The sequence below is a fragment of the Eleutherodactylus coqui genome, chromosome 6 (genome assembly GCF_035609145.1).
Source record: "Eleutherodactylus coqui strain aEleCoq1 chromosome 6, aEleCoq1.hap1, whole genome shotgun sequence".
In the NCBI taxonomy this organism is placed as follows: Eukaryota; Metazoa; Chordata; class Amphibia; order Anura; family Eleutherodactylidae; genus Eleutherodactylus; species Eleutherodactylus coqui.
Genome location: NC_089842.1, coordinates 95,132,452 through 95,158,170, shown reverse-complemented (window position 1 = coordinate 95,158,170; position 25,719 = coordinate 95,132,452). Strand labels below are relative to the sequence as shown.

At 43.0% G+C, this 25,719-nt stretch overlaps 1 protein-coding gene across 1 annotated transcript in view; it reads left to right on the top strand.

The window, feature by feature from the left end:
• Nucleotides 1–19,573, top strand: part of LOC136631405 (paired box protein Pax-6-like) — a 35,150-nt gene extending 15,577 nt beyond the window's left edge. The window contains exons 4-8 of the mRNA XM_066605686.1: nt 14,106–14,188; nt 15,448–15,598; nt 16,768–16,865; nt 17,018–17,165; nt 19,153–19,573. Of these exons, the coding sequence (XP_066461783.1) occupies nt 14,106–14,188; nt 15,448–15,598; nt 16,768–16,865; nt 17,018–17,165; nt 19,153–19,238 (566 nt within the window). The 3' untranslated portion in view covers nt 19,239–19,573. The remainder of the gene's footprint in view (nt 1–14,105; nt 14,189–15,447; nt 15,599–16,767; nt 16,866–17,017; nt 17,166–19,152) is intronic.
• Nucleotides 19,574–25,719: the final 6,146 nt, after the last annotated feature.

Below are 25,719 nucleotides of genomic sequence, written 5' to 3'. Positions count from 1 at the left end.
AACAAGTAGATAGAGATCAGTTTTGAACTCTGTATGATTCAGAAGGTCTATTTCTATTCGGTCTGGTGATCTGGAAAGCCATTAGTAACATCTGAGTGTTCATGAAATAGTTGTTGAAAATAGAGAGGGAACACTTTTGCACCAGAGGACACGTCATCCAAAGCTCATTACATAAACTATCATCAATCTTAATGATACCCTGTACTATAAGGATCCACCATTTTGTCTAACCATTGGGAACTGCTATTGCAGGTTGAACATATACTTTGGCTTTCTCCAAAAAAAAAAGTTTTAGCTATGAGTGGGTTACAGAGATGCCAATTCTATTATGATTCAGCACACAAACGTTTTCACCCTGACCGATGGTCCGAGTTTGAAAAGTTGCTGCCTGTCCTATCCTTGTGCAAGTCTCGCCTGAGAATAGGACATGTAATGTGCAATATCCCGCATATCGGACAGCATATGGATGAAGTGTCTCTGTACTGTGCAAGAATCTCATGTGCAACTCACAATTGGCCATGTGTATACAACCTAAGGGCTTATGCTCTTAACTTTTTAAAGCTCCCTCCGAGCCCTGAGATGTAGAAATCCATTATATGGCTCCTACTGAAGTCTGGCACTACTGTCGCTTTGTATGTCAGCATGGAAAGTTTTTTTTTTCTGTCAAATACATAAGTAATCGTATGAAGTCCCAGTGGATAAAAAGAGATTTGCATACTCCACTGGATGTCAAACTATGGATATATTCTTTTGTAGAAGCATTGCTTCTAGTAGAGTAGTATAGTAATGCACAAAGGCACCATACTGTGGCACCCACTGTAGAGTGATTATGGCTCCATAATATGGAGCTGTAGGGACCCTAACAGCTGCTATAAAGATCTACTGTATTCCTTAGTTTGCATTCACATTATGTTTGCAGTGCACTTCTGGCATACGTGACAGGAAAGCTCCTACGGTATACATGAAAGGCCCCATTTCACCCATGTCTTTTTGGTCTTCATCAGGCTGGTACATTGGTATAGCTTTTTTGCTGAACAGTCTACTCAACTATGCTATTCTATACAGAGGCATCCACTTAAAAGTCATATATCACATGGTATATATGTTTTTTAATATGGCAACCTATGGGCAATGTATGCCACGGCATGCCTGTGAAGTAGAAAGCATTGGAGGTATCTGTCAGAGATACATTGCAAATATACCCTTAATGTTGGGCATCATCATTTGTGAGATTTGAGTACAGTTTGATGGCCATGGCAGCCTGGGGCCTTCTGAAGGCCCCCAGGGCTGCTATAACTGATTGTGTATCAAGACATGCCTGTGGCACATTTTGATAGACTGCCTCTCATAATGCAGTATAATGCAATAATTTGTATTTATTTAGTTTATTATCGTGAAATGTTTTTTATCACTCTAAATTCTTAAGTGTTATGTATCTAGAACATGGAGGTTGTTTACTTACAAAAGGAAGAGAGAAACATCTCTATCGAAAGCTGAAAGGCCCAGGGCTTCCACGCCTCTTATGGTGCAGACATGGAGGGGGTGCAGATACTTAGGTGCAATGGGTCAGTGACTTAACCCTTTCCAATCCAATTTGTATCCTGGTTATCCAGGGGGCTTACTCTTTTACTGCCGTTATACAACGGTGCTATCTGCTGGCTAAAGTCAGTACTGCATGAGTTGACATGTTGGATAGGCTCCGACAGCAGAGAGGCTGGCAATATACAATAAGAGAACCCCGACGGATGTCTTCCAACATCAGAGCTGTACAGCCTTAAATCATAATGTCTTCAGACGTCAGACAGTGGATTGGAAAAGGTTAAATCACACTTAGGAGTACAGGCAGCATAATCCTTACACCGCTCACTCTCCCACTTCAGCTCACTGCACACACCCAGCCCGGGTGATAAAGTTTATCTGGGGGCCCCCAACTTCTCTTAACTCCTTAATGCAGAGGCGTAACTTGAAGCTCATGAGCCCCAATGCAAAACCTGTAACAGGGCCCCCCAACTATAATGCTTTATTCATAGTACTAGGCTCCGTATATGGAGAGGAGAGGCCTTATGGGCCCTCAAAGGCTCTTGGGCAACCACATCCCCTGCATTCCCTATAGTTACGCCAGTGTGGACAGGTATCCTGAACGAGGGAATCCTTAATCCGCACTTTTCTTACCATGGACACGCTAAAAACGCTCACTGTTGCCCTCATCCACTCTCGGCTCGATTATTGCAACTCACTGATGATCGGCCTCCCCTGCACCAGACTCTACCCCCTCCAATCCATCCTGAATGCGGCAGCCAGGCTCTTCATTCTGTCCAGCCGCTATTCAGACGCCTCTGCCCTGTGCCGGTCACTGCACTCGCTGCCCATCAAATACAGAATACAATTTAAATTCACCACCCTCATCCACAAAGCTCTCCAGAGCACCACACCACCCTACATTGTATCCCTCATCTCAATTCACCACCCAGCCCACGGTCTCCGCTCCGCTAATGAAATCTAATGAAATGAAGACTAAGTGCCCCTTTAATTCAAACCTCTCATTTCCGCCTCCAAGACTTCTCCAGAGCAGCACCAGTCCGCTGGAACGTGCTACCAAAAGCTATCTGGGCAATCACTGACACACTAAACTTCAGGTGTGCTCTAAAAATGCACCTCTTCTTCAGGGAGGCATATCATATCCCCTAAACCAAACCCCTTTGCACTCAGCCATAATCAACCGGCAGCTGCAGTTATACCAACTCAGCCATTATAAGGCCTGACATTGTCTGTGTGTATAGCATCCCACACTCTCCACTTCGCCATACCGTGCACATCTCTAGCCCCTTTACCTTCTGTATCACCCCATTATCTGTAGTATGTAAGCTCGTTGGAGCGGGACCCTCACCCCTACTGCCTCTATCAATTGATTACTTCATGTAAAAATTGTGGTCTTGTTTTTATTTCCCCTGTCTTGTAAGCTCTGCGGAATATGTTAGCGCTATATAAATAAAGATTATATTACTAACATACAATCTCCTAAACTCATTTGAAACAAGGTTTCTAAACCAGACTACTCTTTCTTCATATAGCTCTTCATATTAAACAATAAGAATAGTTGAGCAGTTGGGCATTTATGGTACAAATGAGCACATTCACCAAGAGACCATAAAGGAAACACTCTGCAGACATGGTTTATGACTTGCCAACCACAACTGTGTGTTCCATGTGGCCAAGCAGATATGATTTCAGTATGTGGTTTCCCAATGTGCAGATACCCAGGTGAAGGGCACAATGAGATAGTTTTAAGGATATCCTGACTCTTATAGCAACATCCTAGTGGGTTGACTAGCTTAGTATACAAAAAGAATGATGTTCAAAGATGGTTATGATAAACTGCATGTTTGCTAAATTTGATATCTTATCAGTCACTTTAGACTGGGAAATGGCTGATTACAATGTAAAATGACAGTTTGGATGAAATTTATCAGCCCAAATTAAGTATGGATAAATGAGCAGCTGTAAGATACCTTTGACACCATTTAGTTCTGAGGATAGCAAAAAGAAAAAGTCTACGTAACCTGATTTTTTTTTCCCTGACGTAAGACACTGGATGATCGTTTAACACCCCATATACATGCGATTGCTTTTGACAAAATCCTAAACATTGTTAGTTCTTAGCAGGTGGCCTCTGAAGTTACAGCATAGAGTAGCACTTTTAATTGGGTTTAAAGGTGCTGTGCAGTTGTAAAGTATTGATCATCTATCTGTAAGACAGACCATCAATAATAAATCTGTCGGGGTATGTTGCCAGGGACCCCCACTGATCAGCTGTTCGCTTGGTCTGTCCATGCACTAAGCTGATTTCTGCAGAAAGCAGACAGCTCCATTCTCACCTCGCTGGCCAGGCTAGGTATTGCATCTCTCTCCCTTTCAAGTCAATGTAATACCTAGCCTGGTCACTGCAGTGGGAACAGAGCTGTCTGCTCCCTGCAGAAATCAGATTAGTGCATGGACAGACCCATTACTATGTTTTAATGAAATAGCTCTATAAACAGCTGAGATCTTTTTAGTACTACTCAGACATTTCTGTTACTGGAAGCCTGGCATTCTTGGCACACTTTAATTGATTTCAATGACATTTGGCTTAGAATTTGACAGATTTCCAATAACAGAAATCTCATGAAATAAGTGGTAGTGTAAGACAGGCACAGACCTCACTAATGTGATTTTCTCACATGCACCTATATAGTAAAAGATTCTTTTGACCGAATTACCCCTTTAAGAAACAATCTGAAGCTATGGACGTGTTCAGCAGCTAGAAGACTTTTGCAAACAAAAATCTTTGTCTGTCTATAATGTGTCGATTTGCACCCTCTGCACACACATGCTGGTAAAGGAAGGAGTCAGTAGTGCAGAGAGCGGATGAGACCACAAGGCACCCAAGGGAAACCTGCTGGGGTGAAACCATCACTGTTTCCGCTGAGCAGCAGAGCTGAGAGGTGCTCTGCACTTACTCAGCAGCCTCCCAGACTATCGCTGTATTTCTAGAATTTTCCACTCATATGGCCTCCAGTATATCTCAGTTTCCAACAAAATATTTGTCCTATTCTTCCTCAATACTTCCTCATCAAAGTTCGCTGAGCTACAGCTAAAATTCTTTAAAGCATACCCCCACTTTCAGATGTCTTTTCAGACTAAATTGCAATATGTATGTACATAAGAAAACTATTTCTGACCATTATAGGACTTGTATGCTGTATCTATCATCAGTTTTTCTCTAATTATTTCCTCACTTGGTGGGTGGAGACTAGCTGCTACAATTTTTACTTCTCTACCTCTCTGTAGCAGACACATAAATAACAGCGTCATGGAGGACATTATACAGCATGTTGCTATGAGATAAAACACTTAGTAGAAGTTGCAGCAGAGTGTTTATGTTATGGGCTATTAACACAGATCGATTATTGCTTAAAAGTCATTCAAACGAACAGCTTTGAGCAATAATCATTACGTGTAAATGCTCCTCGCTCAGCGCTTCACATAGGAGGTGAAGCGCTGACTGAGAAGCCTGCGATCTAGCAATAAGTCCTTGTCTAAATGCTCTGCATGAGAGCTAATGACCTTACCGGTGACATCAGTGCTCGTGCAGTCGTTTAGACGACTGTGTCAACCCATGTAAAAGGGCCATTAGTCTCTCTGTCTCTCTTCTGAAGCTTCTTCCATAGACTTCTATGGGCAGCATGTGACAATAGCAAGCAAAAAGCACTCACACACTCACACACACACCACACTATACCACACACACTTCCTGTAAACTGTCTCTGTATGTGTTACTGGAGAAGAATTTCACATAACAGGCAGTGGACAACAAGTTAGAAGAAAGGGAGACCTGTCTTGGCCAGCACATTGGAGTGAGTGCAAAAATGTTTTTTTTAGGTAAATAAAGTGATTTGCACTTTCGCTAGTTATCACATAAACACAAGTTTGTTCAAAGCACATGACCAATTAAACAGCTTGTTCATTGTTAACCTTTGTACCAACAAAGTGAATTAACTAGTCTCTCTAGGATATGTCCAAAGTCACCTATTGCCCCTGCATCATACATATCCTAGGACACCACTTCTGTTACCTTAGGCTGTGTGGGCAGTAGGGCTTAAAGGGAACATTTATTTAAAGAATGTTAACCAATGGTGTACTATATGGGATGCAGAGGTAACAGCGGAACCAGATGCCTCAGTGTCTGAGGTCTCTCTGATACATAAGTTAATGTAAATCTCGTAAGGTGCCCGTATAGAAAAATGATGTTATTTAGGACTCTTATGGCGCTTCACACATAACGGATTTGGTCTGAATTTTCCTATAGTCACAATATTTTCCTCAACTCCTGCAAGAAAGAACTAAGAAGGTAATGGCACCGCTTTCTTCTGGGTCTTGGCATTGGGTCTGGGGTGACGTCACTACGTCAGCTCCGGATGACATCGCTCACATGTTTCAGTTGGCCCTGGTTGAGGAACTTCCTGTCCAGCTAAAGTATTCCAGGTGTTGGCAAGAGAGTTGCCAACACCTAGACCGAAGGATAGGGTGCTGCATATTCAGTGAAGCTCAGCCCTGAGCGTCTTACAGATTAAGTGTGCTGATGAGTACAGCACTCTGTCTCCATGAGCATCTCTTTCCTCTAGCATCTAGCTTTGACAGCTTCATTGAATATGCAGATACAAGGAATCATCTACATATGTGCTGTAAAATGTATTGCTGACAGAACGTGAATTTTATTGTTCTCAGCTATATTCATTTACTAGTAACTATTAGGACATTATACAGTACTAGTGTTTCTGGTGCCGAAATGCGCCACAGAGCTCTGCTACATGCACGTCACACATACACCTCTGGTACATGTACATCACATACAGCTCTGCTACATACTTTCTTCATACAACAGGGATCAAAAGCAAGACAGCAGAGTCCTGCACGCATTTATCACCCCATGGTCATGTGACCCCGGACTCCTCCTACACAGCTGACTGATCTCATGACGGTGACATCATCACAGGTCCTGTAAGCACCTAGCCAGACAGCAGCCGGGTGCTTACAGGACCTGTGATGACATTACCATCATGTGATCGGGGGGGGGGGGGCATGTAACTCACTCAGGATGAAAGACCTTTGATGACGTCACAGTCATGTGATCAGGGGCAGAGCATGTAACTCACTTATGCACGGACAGACAGGTCATATGTCCATTGCTATGATGTTCCTAATTGAGGCACATGTTGATGATGTCAGTGGGTGTATAAATGAATACATGTGCACAGTGTTTGGCTATGCCTGAAAAAACTACGCTTAGCCGAAATATCACACCTGCTTTAGGTCGGCTGCACACCGGGTCGGATTCTGCATCTGCGAGTCTCAGTGGAATCCGAGCTTGTGCCCATCCAGCATCCGCGCGTACCTGCTTTTCTTCTTCTTTTTCTGTACTGGCGAGCTGTCGGATATATGCCGTAAATTTTATTATTTTTTTTAATCCCGGCTTTTCCGCGTCCTCAGTAGATGATGACCCTGAATCCGCAACCTTTCTGCAGTGTCATTGCGAAAGGGCCGTGGGTTGGACAGTTTCTATTGACTTCAATGGAAACCGTCCGTGTTGCATCCGCACAGAAATACAGCATACTGCGATTTTAGCTCCGCAAGTGGAAAGTCACAATTGATTTCTGCTCGTGTAGAGGAAAAATCTTCTTTTCATAGCATGTTATGAGCTGTATTTGTTGCAGAATCCGGAGGCCTACGCTTGTTCCGGATTCTGCAATGCAAATCCGCCCATGTGCAGCTGCCCTAATGCAACAAAAATACCCTTTTTTGGCACTGCATTTTGACAACTGCCCACTACAGTTTTTTGATGACTTACAAGGATGTCGCTTTTCTAGGTTCTGCATCCAGTCCTTGTGTAGTTTCCGATACGGTTCCACTCAGACTTCAGACCTTGCCACTTTGTGGTGGGTCATGTTAGGGAGGTTCAGGGTGTTCCATTCATATTGGCACCCCCGTGTTCTGTCCAGTTCTACATCTAGCTACCATTTTTTCACATATACCTTCTGTCCAGACTGCTCTGGTCTCCTACTCAACCTAGTTTTGTCAGCAGTCTCGGAAAGACGTGACACAGGGCTTACACATGGCCATAGCAGTGTGATTTCTGGTGGAGACTCACAGTGACTGGCACACACTAGCAGGGCGTCTTTTTGGCATCTCACCTGAAAAGCCACTGCTTAGAGGAAATGAACCCTAAAGAGTATATAAAAACCTGCCTGAGAAAGAGGAAGTGTGAATAAAGCACCTGTTACAGGATGTCTTTACAGACCTCCTCCCAGTCTGCAGGGCGATGTTACCCAGAAACACTGCAGGCGCAGAAGATTAAATGGAGAAGCAGACAACCAATATGTATCATTTCATAATAAGACTTTGCAAATTATTTTAACCATTCGGGGAACTGAAACTTTTTTTCTGTAGAAAGAGCAGAATTGAATTATCATACTTGTACCATCCTTTGTCATCACAGCTGTTTCTTGATTTTTCCTAAAAAGAATAAACTTTTTACAGCTTTTTTTTAATTAGCAGTGAACTACTTCTTAATAGATATTATAAGCAGACCACCTCATTAAATCAGTTGTAAAGTTGGTGCAATCCCTTATAATAGTAGCAATGGATGAGCTGGGTCCTCCAGAGGGGGAGTCCTTCTCAACTGCAAAGAGAGAGGGGTAGGCTGAGAAGGCAGCCACCTTTGGTGCCATAAATGCCTTTAATATTATAGCACAGTCAAATGTGCAAGTTACAAGTACAATCAGCATTGTTGGCTAAATAATGTCCATCTGTGAGCCAGCATGCTTAACATGAATGCAGATGAGGTTTGTCTTGGGCACAAAAAGAACTTGACCTGACTCTTTCAGGAAGAAGGAGGGGGGTGGGGAATTGTGTCAAAAGCAGAGGACTATTAAATCAATATGCTCTAATAGGGCATATGGATAGTTGTCCTGTTGCTGGTGCAGTGTCCGAGTGGGGCGCGTCTATGTGGGGGAGACCACGAGGAAGCAAGATGGATGTCACAGGTGGCTCTGCGATCTCTCCTTGCAATTACGAAATAACTGCCATGAGTCCTGGTAGTTTTGATTAGTAAACTGGAGGTACACAGTTTTATTTCAGCTCAGTTTTGTAATTACAAAAAAAAAACAATGGTAGTCTTGCAGCAGTAGCAGAGATGTCACTTTGAAGCCAATGACATGTTGATCTACAGTTGAATTCAGTCTAACGCACGTAAATCTTCAACGCTTTCTCTCTATTTGACTTTAGAGGTTACTTAGTAGAATTCTCACAGTCCTAGTTATCTGCTAGGGTTCCACTGGAAGACTATAAGGCAGACAAGGAAGTTGATTTTAAGATGGGCCTCTTTCACTTTCCCTGGCTTTGATTTCACCGGGTTTTGTGTCACTCACTGTTTAGTAGACAGGTCCCAAACTTTCTCCTCTGTCGATTAGGATGCTTGTAAATTCTGACTTTCCACTTCAGAACATGTTATCTCTGCTCACACTGCACGTCCTCCTTGGACTACCTCCTCCCGACTCTCTCCTCCGAATGTCATCTCTTTCTGTCTGATCTACCATACGTTCTTTATACACCTCCCCCCTGACATCCTGCCTCACCCTCATACTTTCCCGTTCTGGACTATCACACCATCCCCTTCCACCAATCAGTGGTAGCATGACAAGCAGCCAATAAGCAGCTAGCTGTTGCCAAGCAGTTAGCTTTAGCTTTGAGAAGAAAGGGGAAAATAGGGTTTTTCCGATATTTCCAAGAAGCACATAGCTAGGTGTTACAGGACAGATGATTGTGTGGCTATACTGGAGGACTTTCCGGGCCACTACACTGGATATCCAGATTTGCTTACTGCTGATAATCACATCAAAAGTGTATTTGTTCTACTCCATAATCTGTGAGGGACCTGTAGTATAGTCCAGTTAATCCTGAGCATTCCTGGTTCATGAATATGCTGGAACTAGTGTTTCACGGGCAGGGCAGTGTGGCAGGTAGCAATTATGCATAAGTTGCCAGTTTTAGCAGAATGACCTTATTACTATGAAGCTCTGTTTATAGTAGGTCTGTTGTCTCATGAAGATATCTCCTTCTCATTATAAAGCCACCCTAGAGATCTTCTGATCATCTTGGGACCTGCTCCTGGCAATCAGCTGTTATCTGCTTGGCCACGCATGGGACATGTAGTAGTCCTTGCAGCTAGGGCTGAGCAATTAATAATATTAGACTGATTAATCATCATTTTGCTGAGGCACAATTCATCAGATCATGTAATCGATATTAGCCCTGCCCTCTATTAGCCCTACTAATTAGCAAAAAAGGAAGTAAATTGAGATTAAAATTGAGAAGAGATTTAAAAAAAAGTGAGATTTTAATTTCAGGCCAAATCACCCTACTTATAGACATTAAAATAAGAGGTTGCCCATGTAATAATTAGTGTGGGACTCTCTCCTACTCAGTGGCTATCTGCTTCAGATTAGGATCATATAACTTTAGGATGTAAATGGTTTTCCTGCACCCAAAAAGTTTATGAAACTTACTCAGGGTGGTGGAAAAATATTTTTAAAAAGTCATACTCCTCTCACCTGCTCCCGTTCCACCCACGCCGATGATCCGTTGCTCTTTACTTCTGTCTATGATATTCTTAGACAGTAAGTTAGCTTAGTATGATTAGCGTTTATACAAGATACTTTCATCGGGAAACAGGTTTCTCTTCAGCTACATGGTTAAGGGCTATTTCACACGAGTATATGCATTTTTACATTCACCCGCACACGCCATAAATTTGTATGAATGGACGATTTTCCGCAATCAAGTCTCGAGCTTAATTAGAGTTTTCTTGTCCATTCACATGGCCTGGTGTGACGTTTTAGCGAAAAAATGTGCCACACCCTGGAAAACCCTTGCTCGGCATAAATCCTCGGAATGACTTCAAATGCCTAAATAGAGGCACCTGTAAGCGTTTTGCAGCGGTGGACGCTGCCAAACTGATCTCCCCTCTCTTTTTTCCCAGCTCCCATAGGAGTCTATGGGAGCTGTCAGCGTATATCGGTCGAAAGATAGATCCAGAACTATCTTTTCATCCAGCGTATAATAGCAGGCACGGATTTCAGTTCCGCGCGTTCTGTTTTTTATGGTGCGACATTTTTGCGCATCATAAATTCGCCCATGGAATCCAATGCCTCAGATGGTCGTGTATATTGGCCAGGTGTAAAACGCGGCTACATAGCCACATATGTTGGTTCGTGTGAATAAAGCCTAAGAGTGTTATTACAGAATGATATTTAGTTGTAGTTACATGTTAGACGTCTATTCCGCATCCATAGAGAACAATAGTGCTCTAACCCTCATAAAACACGGTAAGATATGCTGCATTCTTTTTTACGCGTGTATTATATGCAATGAATAAACGCAAGTGTTTATAGATCAATGAAAATCTACGTACTTTCATTGACTCCATTCACCGCGTATTATTCGCGCATAATACGCAAAGAGATTATGGTTGTGTGAGCCGAGAAAATTCAGAGGGGCGGCGGGGGGGAGCAGGGTGGAGTGGGGGGGAGAGTGAGAGAGATCTCTCTCTTCCCCTGCAATCCCCCGCCGTCCCCCCCCCCCCCCCCGAATTTTCTTGGACGAGTATGCAGTTACTCGAAAAGACCGATGCTCGCTCGAGTAACTGCCTTAACTGAGCGTGCTCGCTCATCTCTATTCATAATGCATCATTTGGTATCTACACCATTGTATCACTAGTAACTGTGTATAGTAGAGCTGTAGTCAGCCTGTTAAATGGGGCCTCAAATCTGAACTGCACCAGTGACTTTATGAGATAGCTGCACCTCACACTTAAAGGGGTTGTCTCGCGAAATCAAGTGGGGTTATACACTTCTGTATGGCCATATTAATGCACTTTGTAATATACATCGTGCATTAATTATGAGCCATACAGAAGTTATTCACTTACCTGCTCCGTTGCTAGCGTCCTCGTCTCCATGGTTCCGTCTAAATTCGCTGGCAGCTTGCTTTTTTAGACGCGCTTGCGCAGTCCGGTCTTCTGCTCTGAGCACAAGCCGCTTCAGTGTGCTCGCCGCTACAGCTCTTCTGCGCATGCGCAGAAGAGCTGTATCTTCTCGGGAGCGCGCTGGAGCGGCCATTCTGCTACCATCCTCTCTTAGAGGAAGGTGCAGAGCCGCCCAGCCGCCCAGCAGAGCCGCGCACCCGAGCCGCCCAGCCCAGCCGCCCAGCCACCCAGCAGAACCGCCCAGCCCAGCCCAGCCGCCCAGGTAAGTGATGGGTGATGGACTGACGGGGGTGACGCGTGATGGACTGCCGCTGTGGCCCCGGAGCCTACCGCTGTGGCCCCGGAGCCTACCGCTGGGCCCTGGAGCCTACCGCTGTGTCCCCGGAGCCTACCGCTGGGCCCCGGAGCCTACCGCTGGGCCCCGGAGCCTACCGCTGTGGCCCCGGAGCCTACCGCTGGGCCCCCGGAGCCTACCGCTGGGCCCCAGGGCCTACCGCTGGGGAGCCGGGGCCTACCGCTGGGGAGCCGGGGCGTAGCGCTGGGGAGCCGGGGCGTAGCGCGGGGAAGCCGGGGCCTAACGCCGGTTACCTGCTGCCTGGCGGTGGGTGACTGGTCGGCCGCGTTCAATCCCGGGGTCCGGTCGGCGGCTGCGGGGGCGTCTGGTTGTCAGGGAGACACAGCTGGTAGCGTCTCGGGAGCGCACACGTCGGGCTACAGCAAGCGACGGGAAAAGAGCCGGCGGCCATCTTGGGGAAACTTTTTATAAGTTGCTGAAACGCTGGAACTGTAAGTACAAACCAGCTAGAAAAGTCATTTACAGGGGTAATTAGTAATGTATGCTTAATAAGGGGGACTGGGCAAAAAAAAAATTTCACTGCTTCCGCGAGACAACCCCTTTAAGGGGTCACATGAATAGATATTAATTTACTTTATGAGAGTGCATTCACGCAAAATTCACATTTCTGTGGGAGATTTTTCCGCCACATGTAAAAACATCATGGATGGCAAAAAATATATATATTTTTTACTTGGAATTTTAAAAACCGCTCCTTACATGTTTGGTTCCAAAAGAGAATCAGAAGAACACCAGGGGGCGCCAATATATACTAATTATAATCCATATGGTTATGGAAACAAATTAAAAGATACACATGCTGGGGACCTACAAAGATATCTACAGCGTGTTTCAAACACAATGCCATGACTAAGGACTCATATCGCAATGCATTGGATATTTATTTGTGGGTCACCAGCATGGAAATCTTTTAATTTGTTCCAATAAAGACATGAATGGTAGTTAGCATTACTTGTGAGTTGGATCACCAAGTTCATTTCTGTATATGGCTTTACCATCTCAAGTTCAGGCTGGATCCAGGAGTACTACAGGAGTACCACATAAAGGGGAGCTGGTGTCATTTTCTTTGGCATAACTAACCCTTGGTTCATAATTTCAAAATTGGGTCTAGTGTCACCACAATAGTGAAAGCGAGAGCTAAATAATACGAGGCAGACATATTACCCCCTTAAAAGACCTCCACAGTGCCTCATTCACCCATCCGCGCAGCCATTCTAATCAGTCTTCTTTCAGTAAAAAGTTTTAGCATGTGTCCATTTGGTGTTTGCTCAAGTAACATCTCCCTCCTGCACCATAGAGCAGTATTGAAGGGAAGGAACAAGGGAACCATCATATGTGCCATTAAAGGGGTATTCTAAGCTGAAGCATTTAACGCATATGCCATAAATGCCTGATGGTGAATATGGAGTAGAAAAAGCAGTGGAGCTACTCCAGTGGTGGGCGAAAGGTACTTATCATAATTAGGTATCCTAGGGGTGAAGTAGTGAAAGAGGTATGTGCATAGAAAATTGGGTGCTGCCAATCCAGTATCTGTACAACCCGTGGGTTGATGTATAGTAAATGTATCTAAGGGTTGTGCCTTAATCCCATTTTTTTTACCTTCACCACTACATAAATGCCTGATGGGTCCAGCTCCTACATCTGCAACTCCTAGTTATATGGAGAACGAGGTCCCTGACCACAGATGCATCACCTTCTAATGAAGTCTACGGCATTTAGGGAATGAACCAGGTGCTGCTCTCTTCTGTAGGGATTGGCAAACAGGAGATATGGGACCCTTGATTTGGTTGAAACAAGTTAAAAAGCAAGGAGAAATAACCCAGAGTTGGATGTATATAACACTGGATTAGGGATTTTCATGCAATGTCACCACACTGTATAATTGTACAATTGTGTTGTATGATATTTGCTTACTTTTTACTGAATTGTTATCATTATTATGTTATAAAAGGATCGGTTAATCTAATGCTTAAAATAAATATTAGTGCGTTAATATGATGTCTACCGGCACAACTATTCACATTGTAGTCTACCCGGCTGGATACCACTGCATGGGCAAAACCAATTGTGTAGGAAAAGAATGGCAGGAAACAGATGTAGAAGAAAGCTGTCAAATCTTTCGAAAACTACTATGTGGGAGCGCTCTCTTATCATCTTGTTTTTTCTCTTAAGAGTTTGAGAGGACACATTACCCCGATGTCTTTGCCAGGGAGAGATTAGCAGCAAAGATTGACCTACCTGAAGCACGAATCCAGGTAAAACTACAATTAGTATTGGTAAGTTCGGTTCCAGCTAGTATCTGATGAAAAGCACTTTCTTGAAAGAGACATCACTGATTATAGCGGTTGTATCAAATTAGAAATACATGGGAGTACTACAGTTTGAAAGCGGTTGAGCTGCAGTACCAGACAAAGTCCACTGAAAGGAGAGGAGCTGTTCTTGTAAGAAAGTGACCATGTTTCTCTAATCTGACACAACCCCTTTAATCAATCATGTCTGTTTCAAGAAAATGCTTTTCATTAAATATATGTGAGCACAAATGGTAATCATTGGTTGCATTATTTAAAGGAGTTTTCCGAGACTCAAATATTGATGCCTTATCCTTATAATATGTTGTTAATATCAGATCAGTGGAGGTCTGCCGCTCGGGACCCCCGCGAACAGCTGCCTGAAGAGAGAGTGCCATGACCTCTCTTCAGGCATGTAACGTCACGTTCATTGGTCATATGGCTTTAGAGCAGCTAGTCCCATTCAAATGTCTATATTGTCATTATGTGATATTAGAAGACACTACAAGGACTGGGTATAACAGAAGTAAAACTAGTAGCACATCCAGGCTGTTATTATAGGATGTCACAAGGTATAAGAGGAGAGAACTGCAACTGGCAGTGCTTCCACTGCTGTAAGAGCTCACCCTTAAAGCCATAATCACAGAACCTTCAGTTTCGACTGCTGAGCTCTGACCCCTCATAACATCCTCACAGGTCCTTTTTCAATTATCATCTTCACATCCTAGCAGATCCTTTCCTCTTCTCCCTATCTGATGCGCTGCCCATCTCTTCCTGTTAGGAGGTGCCGCCTGAGGCAAGAGGTTCATCTTGCCTCATGGATGGAACACCCCTGATTATGAGCTGAAATAAGGTTTGCGCTTTGAGGCAAACACCCTGTATTTCTGCACTTGCAGTTTGGTGTCCTGTGAGTCCACATGGCGTGATAATAGTCAATGGGAATCCAACCATAACTCTTTATTACAGTTAAGGAAACAAAAGACAGAATATTGTGACATATAGGCTGATGGGTGGGCCAGTGTCCACATGATAACTTGGCACGTTCAGAGCACAGGAGAGGAAAGGTCATAGAGAAGCACTTCTTATAGGAGGCCTGCAAATTTAACTGTTCAGCGGAATAATAAAAAATACTTTTCATGTATTTTATAACACACTGCAAAAACTTTTATATAGAAAAGGAGCATGCAGATAAGAAACTAGCGACCTACTGTCACATTATACTACAGGTCTGGTTTTCCAACCGGAGAGCCAAGTGGAGACGAGAAGAAAAACTAAGAAACCAGAGACGACAAGCGGGTAATGCTTCCAGCCACCTTTCCATCAACAGTTCATTCTCCAGCAGTGTCTATCAGTCAATACCACAGCCCAGCAGCTCAGGTAAGGCTGACGAAAGGGAATATGTATTATTACCAACCACCTTTATTTATAAAGTCACCAATATATTCTGTAGCGCTTTAGAATCGGGAGGCAGTAAATATGTTGGTGCAATATAGGACCCTGCCCAAAAGAGTTTACAGTCTAGAGGGGATGAAGGAAATAATGCAGTAGGTACAAATCACTAAATGTGTTCACCAGTTATATGTAAATTGGGGTGATATAAACAAAAATGATATTTTTGTGCTGAAAAATCCTTCTAAGGGCGCCTGCACGTGAGCGGAGATTCCGCAGCGGGATTTCCTGCGGAATTTCCGCCCCTGGAAGCTGCCATAGGATTGCGTTAACAAACACAGTCCTATGCAGACGGCCGCGATTTGGCCGTGCGAGATCTCGCGCGGCAAACAAATCGCGGCATGCTCTATTTCTGTGCAGGGCTCGCAGAACCCCGCACAGAAACGTCACTCACCGGACGCCGGCCCCGCTTTGCGCATACGCCGGCTGCCCGGCAGCCAGCACATGAAAGAGTCGGGGCCGCAGGAGAGGTGAGTGCCCGTGCTACTCTCTGCAGATGCTTGGGTCGGGTCCCGCTGCGAGTATTCTTGCAGCCGGATCCGACCAAACCGTCTGCAGGCGGCCTCAAGTGCTGGCTATTAAGATTCTTCCTTCCTTCTAATTTACTGTCCACTGTCTGTTGTCAAGTGAAGTCCATTCTAGTAACAGAAATAAGACAGAACAGGAAGTGAAGGATGGGATGACTCATGCTTCCCATATAAGTCTATAGAGAAAAGAGGGAGAAGGTGGGGGAGAAAGGAGAGAGACTCAAACCCTGCAGCAGCTAACTGGTGAAATCATATCTACACTACTCAGTACTTCTGAGTGGGACTGGCACCCTTTATATGCCTTATCTATATACAAGTATAATACGAAGAAGTCACTCCCCCCTAATATGTGGTACGTATATGAGTGGTTATTCATTAGTATATTGCACCTGTACAAGCTCCTCCATATATCAATCTGCCTGCTTGCATAGTAAGAGCTGTGGTTCTATACCTGCCCTTGGATTTTGTATCAGTATTTCAGAAGTATGGCCGTCTTCTATGATTTTGAATTGATATGCCCTTTCTCTGTGATTTGTTTGCATGCTCACTTAACCACAACTTTTTTTTTAGGGTCCATGCTGAGCCGCAGTGAAGCAGCTATATCAAACAGCTATGGTTCTCTTCCTCCTTTGCCAAGTTTCACTATGCCAAATAACCTCCCCATCCAGGTGAGAATATATATATATATATATATATATATATATATACATATGTGTATGTATATGTGTTATAGAATTATCTTGGTGGGTGGACTTCTAACCTCTGTTTCTAACGATAGGTACAGTATGTTAAGGATTTATTCTCTTTTAATTCTCCACAGCCGGTAGCCAGTCAGACCTCTTCGTATTCCTGCATGATACCACCTAGTCCTTCAGTAAGTGTCCGCAGTTATGATGCCTATACACCTCCTCAACTTCAAACTCACATGAGCAACCCAAATCTGGGGTCCAGCGCTAGTGGCTCTACAGGTAAGTGTTCGTCAAAAGACATAAAATATCTCTGTGTAAGAAGAGCTAGAAGGGAAAATATCTCCAATCATTCCCATGATGAATCTTTAGCTAAAACATATGAGATCTCAGGTTGGCATATGTGGACACTGCTCCGGTAGAGCACAGTACCTAGTACAACTGGGCTATGTCTTATGGGGGATCCATGGTCTACCATGTGGCCTCCAAAGAGCGTCTCAGAGATCGGATGCCCTTTATTATCCAGTCAATATCTTAAATGAGAAAACCTGCGATCTTTGAAATTTTTGCATGGTACAGAAAATTTAGTAAAGTTCTACTGTATAATTAAGACACCTGCCCCTTCTTTCTATCAGTATTCATCAACAACTTCCATTTCAAGGCCCACTGCCCTTGATGGCAATAATTGCTTTATAACATATACCAGGTAATGAAAAATGGGTTTCATTTAAGAAGAAGAAGAAGAAGGCTCCACTACTTGCACTTTAGTAATATTTTTTTTTCGAACATCGTCCTAATATTTATTTCAGCCTCTGTAACATACATGAAATAAAGAAGTTGTCACATCAGGTTACAGAGACTGTTTAATGCTTAAAGGGGTTGTCCCACGAAAGCAAGTGGGTCTATACACTTCTGTATGGCCATATTAATGCACTTTGTAATGTACATTGTGCATTAATTATGAGCCATACAGAAGTTATAAGAAGTTATTCACTTACCTGTTCCGTTGCTAGCGTCCTCGTCTCCATGGTGCCGTCTAATTTTCGGCGTCTAATCTCCAGATTAGACGCGCTTGCGCAGTCCGGTCTTCTTCTTTTCTCAATGGGGCCGCTCGTGCAGGAGAGCGGCTCCGTGTAGCTCCGCCCCGTCACGTGCCGATTCCAGCCAATCAGGAGGCTGGAATCGGCAATGGACCGCACAGAAGCCCTGCGGTCCACCGAGGGAGAAGATCCCGGCGGCCATCTTCACCGGGTAAGTAAGAAGTCACCGGAGCGCGGGGATTCAGGTAAGCGCTGTGCGGTTTTTTTTTTAAAGTCCCTGCATTGGGTTTGTCTCGCGCTGAACGGGGGGGCTGTTGAAAAAAAAAAAACCCGTTTCGGCGCGGGACAACCCCTTTAAGTCTCACCCTCCGGAAGATCTGACATTAATGCCACACTTGAAGAAGGCTGAATGTCTTTCCAAAACATTTGTGGGTTGGGAGGGGCATTGTCTCCCCAAAGAGAGCACCCAGAAGGGGTGTGGAGACAAATAGGAGTTGAGTGAGGAGACTTATAAGGCCATGCATGTTCCTCTGTGTAATATATGCAAATAAGGGAGATGGCACAATACCTTTGCAGTGCCACCAATTGAATGGCAGAATTTCTGCAAATCAGTGTACGACTCTTTAAACAAGTCTTTAAAACAAGGATTGGGAAACGGAAACTAAGCCAGAAAACCATCCACAGACAACAGTTTTGGGGTGTTTGCCCCTCATCAGTGTGAAGTAGGTTTCTGGCTTGGCTGTTAAAGGCCTGTGACGTGGGTCCGAATGGGTGTCATCTCTCCTTAAGTAGAGCACTCAGAAGGTGTGTGGAGACATCTAGGAGGTGAGTGGGTCAGGGGGGCATCATATCCTAGGTGTCTCCACACACCTTCTGGGTGCTCTCCTTACAAAATAGTTGTCTGTGGATGGTTTTCTGGCTTCGTTTCCTGTTCCCAATCATTATTTTAAAGACATGTTTACATTAATTTGAAGGAATGCTGCCATCCAATAGGTGGCGCTGCAGGGGTATTGTTCCATCTGCCTTATTTGCATCGAAAACATTTGTGACATCAGATCTCCCGATGAGTAAGACCTCGGCATTAAACAGTGTATGTAACTTGATGTGCTAGCTTTTTTTTTACATGTATGTTACAGAAGCTGAAATAAATATTAGCACGATGTTCAAAAGAAAATATCAAATAGTATGATATTCACAAAATTATCAATAAATTCTATTTCCTCATACAGGTCTAATCTCTCCAGGAGTTTCTGTTCCTGTCCAAGTACCGGGAGGAGACCCAGATCTCACTCAATACTGGCCTAGGCTTCAGTGAAAAAAAAAGACAAGTGTGGATTAGAACTGGCAGCTCATAGGCTTGTGTAATGGAACATCAATCACTATCATCAATCAATAGACCTCTACGTTAAAAAAGAAAAGAAAAGAAGACTGTTATATTCACCAGCTTTCTTAAACAGGACTCATTCATTTCATTAACAGAAGAACATCCAACCTTAAGAAGTCTACAATGGTCCTCTTTGAAGGATCCCCAAGATGGCTGCAATCCCGCTTTCCTTGACTTATTGAGTAATCTTGCCATAAAACATCTGTTCCTGGTGAAGACTTTTTTCCTACAACCAGAAACTGATCAAACAATCTGATTCTACTAAAAAGAGCTGTTGAACAAATGGATATTGTTGAGTTTATGTCTAGAACTCCACACCTCTGTCTTAAGACATTCTGTCTTTAGCAAACTTTCTGGTGTTAAGAACAGTGCTTTCAATATTTTTTTCTTTAAGATTTAACCCCCTACAACAAAAAAACCCAGGAAATAAATTATGTAACACCAGAAGAACTTCTAACGTTGCACCACCCAGTGCTATATAAAGTAGATCTTCACTAGCATGTTTGTACTGCACTGATATCTCTCATCTGGGTTGGTGTCTATTCTTTTTTTAAGGATGTTCAGATGCACTATCATGGAACACAGTGTTGACATTGCCTGAGAACAGTTTTTACAGATATAGATCACAGGCATATATTTGCAAAGTTGGATGGACATATAGTATTTGATCTGAGTGTTTGTCTCCACTAGGCACTGTACTAGAAAATTCAGGTTTAAATGCTAAATATCTCAGTCTTATGACTCCTAAGTTATACTTTCAGATGTCTAGGGAACTAAAATCTGGGATGGGTTTCCAAAAGAGTCTCACACTGAAAAAACAATCTGGTGGTCACCTGTAAATACTGGTCCCTATGAATGGACTCCAAGGGTAAGAATTTTGCCTCTTTCACTCTCTAGATCTAATACTTGGGGCAGTGGTCCTCAACCAGTGGCCTGGGAGCCACATGGAGCTCATGACTCCTTGCTTTGTGGCTCGCCAGGAGATTCCTGATTTATAATCATATGCACTGGCAATTGACAGTATTGTAGACATATCCTAACCACCACACAGTGTCAATTTAGATGGCATAATATTAGGTGTAATACTTTCTGCAGATGCACACAAGGTCTACATGGTGACTTTCAGCATGACACATATCGTATGGACAAAGATTGCACTATAGCCCTTCTACATTGCATCTGGATGCAAGTGAATGCAGTCTTTAAGTTTGAATTTCTTGCCAGTGTAGCGTTGTGGCAACTTGCTAGTCATGACATGATCACATTCACTTAAATTGGGTTGTGATATATCAGGGCCATGGTGCAATCTTTGGCTGCATGACAAGTGTTACACCTAAAAAGGTTGTATAGTCCTAGCCTTTATATTTCTCTCCATCTTTGAGTTGAATGCTGCTCCTGGCCATCACTCAAAGTCGAATGTGGCTCACAAGGTATTAAAGGTTGGAGACCACTGAACTTAGGGAATCAAGTTCACTGGTGATAACCATTTGAATATTTCATGGCACTGGGGTGCTGAAACAGTTGTCCATTATCCAAGTCCTGTAGAAAAGTATGCCAAAACTACAAGGTCTCCAAGTATAACCTGGAGGTCAGTGACAAGATTGGGCTTCATGAGGCTAGAACCTGGAATTTTAGTTGCTATAATGGAGATTACCTTCAGATTACTTTTTCCCTCTATATTGACCCTCCAACCCTATTGTCCAGAAAGTTCTGGATTCTTTTCCAAAACAAGTCCCAAAATAATTTATGAAGTGATGGATGCTGTTGTTAATTTATATATTTATATACTGTGTTTTTTATACAGAGGAACTACTTTTATGCAGCTCTACAAAATTGTTTGGCATAGCTTCAGTGAAAGATAAGGTAACACTTGGATTCTGACTCATGCTCTACTCTATCATATAGTAGACAACACCTGCAGTAGATGTGGACATCTTCCACAAGTAGTCTTACTGAAAGTCTCCTTTAAATTTTGTAGTTGACATTAAAACCTCTGTGAACAGGAAAAAGGTGAAAAAATATGTAAAAATCACCAATTTAAACAAAACGACGGAGGCGTCCTTTGTTCTACCAGAAGCTTGAGCACTGGAAATGGATACGTCCATTACATATTGCTATTACTCAATGACATAACTAGATGAAGCCACCTTCCTGTTTACAGCTCATATCTTGAACTACCAAATGGCAAAAAAAAGGATATTCTCTGGACATCATCCAGTATCTGCCGCACTTTAAGGATCTTTTTCACTGCACGTGGACATATCTCTCATACATGTAAATATTTTTCATGTTTTTTTCCAAGATGTGTACACAAATGATTAGCATTCTGTAAAAACATGGTTTGAAGGGATGATCTGTGGAATGAATATGAACAAAACCCATGATAAATTTAATGTCACTTTACCACCAATTAAAAATTTTTGGCCTTTGACCCATGACCCAAAAAATACAAGACTGTATGCAGGAAGGTGTTTAAAGATAGTGGCACAGTACTGCAAAGGCAGGCTATAACGCAAAGAGGGGAATATTGGAGAATTCTCATTGGGTAGGCTTAACTCCTTCATGACCAAGGCCTTTGATGTCTAGATGTCCACATCAACATATGTTAATATTTTTTATTTGATGCCCAATTTTTTTTTTGTGGCAAGGATTGGTCTTTCTTATGGTAGCATATATACGTCCGAGCTGCACAGTGCATCAACAGTTAGAACGTATTTATAGAGTGGACGTGAAGGGGTTAAACAGGTTTTTCAGATTTAAATTGTTGATGACCCCAGATAGCCCCTTTAGGGGAGAGCTTAAAGCTATTTGCTCTACTAATATGTCCCATTCTTGGACTTTTTATACTTTTTATAAGCTTGTTCCAGGAACTGCTCCCTCCAGATTAGGGTAACTATATGAGATCCTATCAAAATTGAACTAGTGGACACAAAAAGAATCTCACCAAAATGAATACTTTGGGTTTTACTTATTTATACCAAACTTGTCAGATTTTTCATTAATGGAGCACTGAGAACAGTTAGAACTCTTTCAGCCCTCCTTGGGATACAACATAGTTGTAATTGCACCCTGCATCAATCTGTGGTTCACAATCAGTCTACACAATGTAGAAAATTAGAATTAGGTGGACTTGTTCGTCAAGGATTCTAAGCAACCTTACCAGATTCTAAGTGAGCACATATCAGAGCAAGCAAGCCACATATATTACCTGAACTAGTGGAATTATTACCAGGATACATGAGCATCCCGTGTACACTAAAGCTAGGACTACACTATGACTTTGGTTGTGATACGTCACATGGTCAAAGATCACAGTTTCCCACTCCTGCGTCACATGTAATGAGGTTGTGCTGAGACTCGCAATTTGCCAAGACTGCGATCCAACAGAAGTATTTATTTACTGGTACATAAATTAATACTTAGTGGGGCCTCCTTTTGCCCTAAAGACAATGTCTGATACACTTCAGCTATTTTTTTCCCTCCAATCTTCCTGCAAACGTCTGGCAGATTACCTCAAACTCAATGGACAGTGTTCATATTTCCTGACCCAACTTTCCAGTTCATCCCAAAGATATTCAGTAGGGCTCAGGTCAGGACTCTGTGCATGCTAGTCCAGTCATAGAACATCCAAATCCTCAAACCAACATAAAACAGCATTGGATTTGTGACAAGGCGGGTTGTCTTATTAGAAGTATTGCTGACCATTCCCAGAGTATTGTCACATTGTCAGCTGCGCATTATTGTCTAGAATGTTAGGGCACACCTCCATGTTCATGGTTGTTGCCCCTACAACCAACAGACCATGCAAAACATCCCCATAACATAATGGAACCTCTGCCTTACTTAACTATTGGCACAACACACTCAGGCAAAAGGCGTTCCCCAGGTATCCTTCACACCCAGGTATGTTTATCTGATTTGAATATGGAGTAAGTAGAGTAATTTGTCACTCCATAGAACGTTCATTCATTGCTCAACTATCCAACGATGACATGCTTTTCTCCATTGTAAAACTTGCCAGAAGTTTGCAGGATGAATGGAGGGAAAGTGAAGTGCATTAGATGTTAGTATAAAAAATGCTACGGGAAGTATCCAATGTCATTAGGGCTAAAGGAGCCCCACTATGTATTAACATACTACTTTTGATACTCGTTCAGGTGTCCATTTACTTTTGGCAAGATAATGTAAGTCTAAGTAGCAAAAGGGTAACAAAAATAAAGTCACAAATGGTAGATTTTATATTTACTGATACACATGATATACTATCAGCTACTGTGCAGAGGACTGCAGCACTCTCCCATAAACGTCAATGTATTTATGTTGCAGTCCCCTGGATGAGCGGCAGTGCTGCACTGCGGGGAAAGCTGAAGATCCCTTCTCACTTAGTTTTCAGAATCAGATGGGTCCTAGAGGTCCGACCTGCACAGACCGTAATATTCTAGTAATGAGAGCCCCCTTTAATATTCATGACTAGCAGTATTGGCGATTGCCCCTATTATTCAGGGATTTCATTAACTTTTTATAGTCTTTGCTACTTATTTTAGTATGATTAGTTTAACAGAAATGTATGTGTCATAACCAACGTGAGACTGAGATTTTTTTGGATGCTGGCAGATGTTCTTATAAACTGCCATAATGAAGAAACCTCAGCCACTGGCCCCACCCGCAATATATGGTAACAGGGTATATTTCTAATTGTATGCCACTGCTGTCATTCAATAATGGTGTATATAACTGTATTTAATGTGATTTTTTTTTGTGTTCTTGACTATAATGTTTGGGATTATTAACCCTTACAGCACCGAGGTCCACACTAGAGCTGCTGAGAGGGTTCAGCATCTGAACTTGCTGCTTTGTTTTTGTATGATTTGCCCATGTGCCACTCACACACCCCTATGCTGTGTTTGAGATACAGTCTGGTTGGCATGCATTATCTCCCTGCTGCAGTAATAGTGTATAGCATGACTTGCCCTCTCTGTTCTGCACTGTGATCCTATTAAACTCTGGTCTATCTCTCTAACTACTTATGTTTATTTCCTGTAGTGTAACCGCAACTTACAGGGTGTGTGGTATATATTGTTTATTATCGTGGCCATCCACACAACTAATAAAAGTATTGTTTCTATGGTATATTTTAAAGGTGGGACAAAAAGATTAGGAGGTCATCAAAGGGCAACTTTATGTTAGATGATGACCGGTGCCACAACTTTGTTGGTGCCAGCTATACGGTGTAGTGTCCTGTAGTTTACAAATAACCACACCATATCATGTCTAATTAGCCGTGTCATGCAAAACAGTGTCCATAGTGCAGTGCCATATGTTGGTCAAGTAAGACTTCTCTACAGAGGTGACAGATGTGTATATAACAATGAATGAAGCACTGTAAATATGCACCGTGTTTTCCTGAAAATAAGACCTACTCCGATAATAAGCCCTACCCTGATTTTCATATATGTGTGTGGCTTGAAATATAATCCCTCCCCCGAAAAAAAGCCCTAGCTACACTACATGAAAAAAAGCAATACTCACCTAATAGGCGGCGTTCGGGTCCCTCGTGCTGGTCTCCAGTGCTGCTGCAGGCTTCCGTGTAGTCCCCTGCGGTGACAGAGCATTTCTTCCTGGTAGGGGGGCTTGAATACCTCGCCTTCAGCAAGCGATTGCTCTAATTGATTCATCAAGCGCCGCATTAGTGCTCGATCAACGAATCACAGCCATTCAATGATGTAATTCAATGAATGGCAGTGATTGGATAATCGCGTGTCGGCTCTTAATGGCTGACGTGGCACTTAATGAACCAATCAGAACAATCGCTTGCTAGAGGTGGAGTATTCAAGCCCCGCTACCAGGAAGAAATGCTCTATCGGCGTTCAGGAGTACACGGAAGCCTAAGGCAGCACCAGAGACCAGCATGAGGATCCCGAAGGCCATCTACTAGGTGAGTACTATAAGACATCCCCCAAAAATAAGACACTGTGCCTCTTTTGTGGCAACAATTAATATAAGACAGTGTCTTATTTTCAGGGAAACACGGTATTACACATATGCTGTTCAAATAACCGCTCCATACGTGAAGTAATCTACTACTGTGTTTCCCCGAAAAGAAGATACTCGCATATTCATTTTTGCCCCAAAAGAGGCACTAGGTTTTAGTTTTGGGGAATGTCTTATAATAACAGCGGCAGAGCGCCACAATTTTACCTTCACTTTCGGAGGCAGCATACCTACCTCTGACAGTGACTTCAGCACACCCTATTATTGATGAGGAGGGCTAAACGCAAAAAATAGTACAGACACCGCTTGAAAATCGCGATGTTGGAAAGTGCAGCGTTTGAGCACATCAGCTAAGCTCCCACTGAAATTAATGGGAGCGGTACACCGCGATAACCATGGTATTCAAAACTGGTCTCCAGAG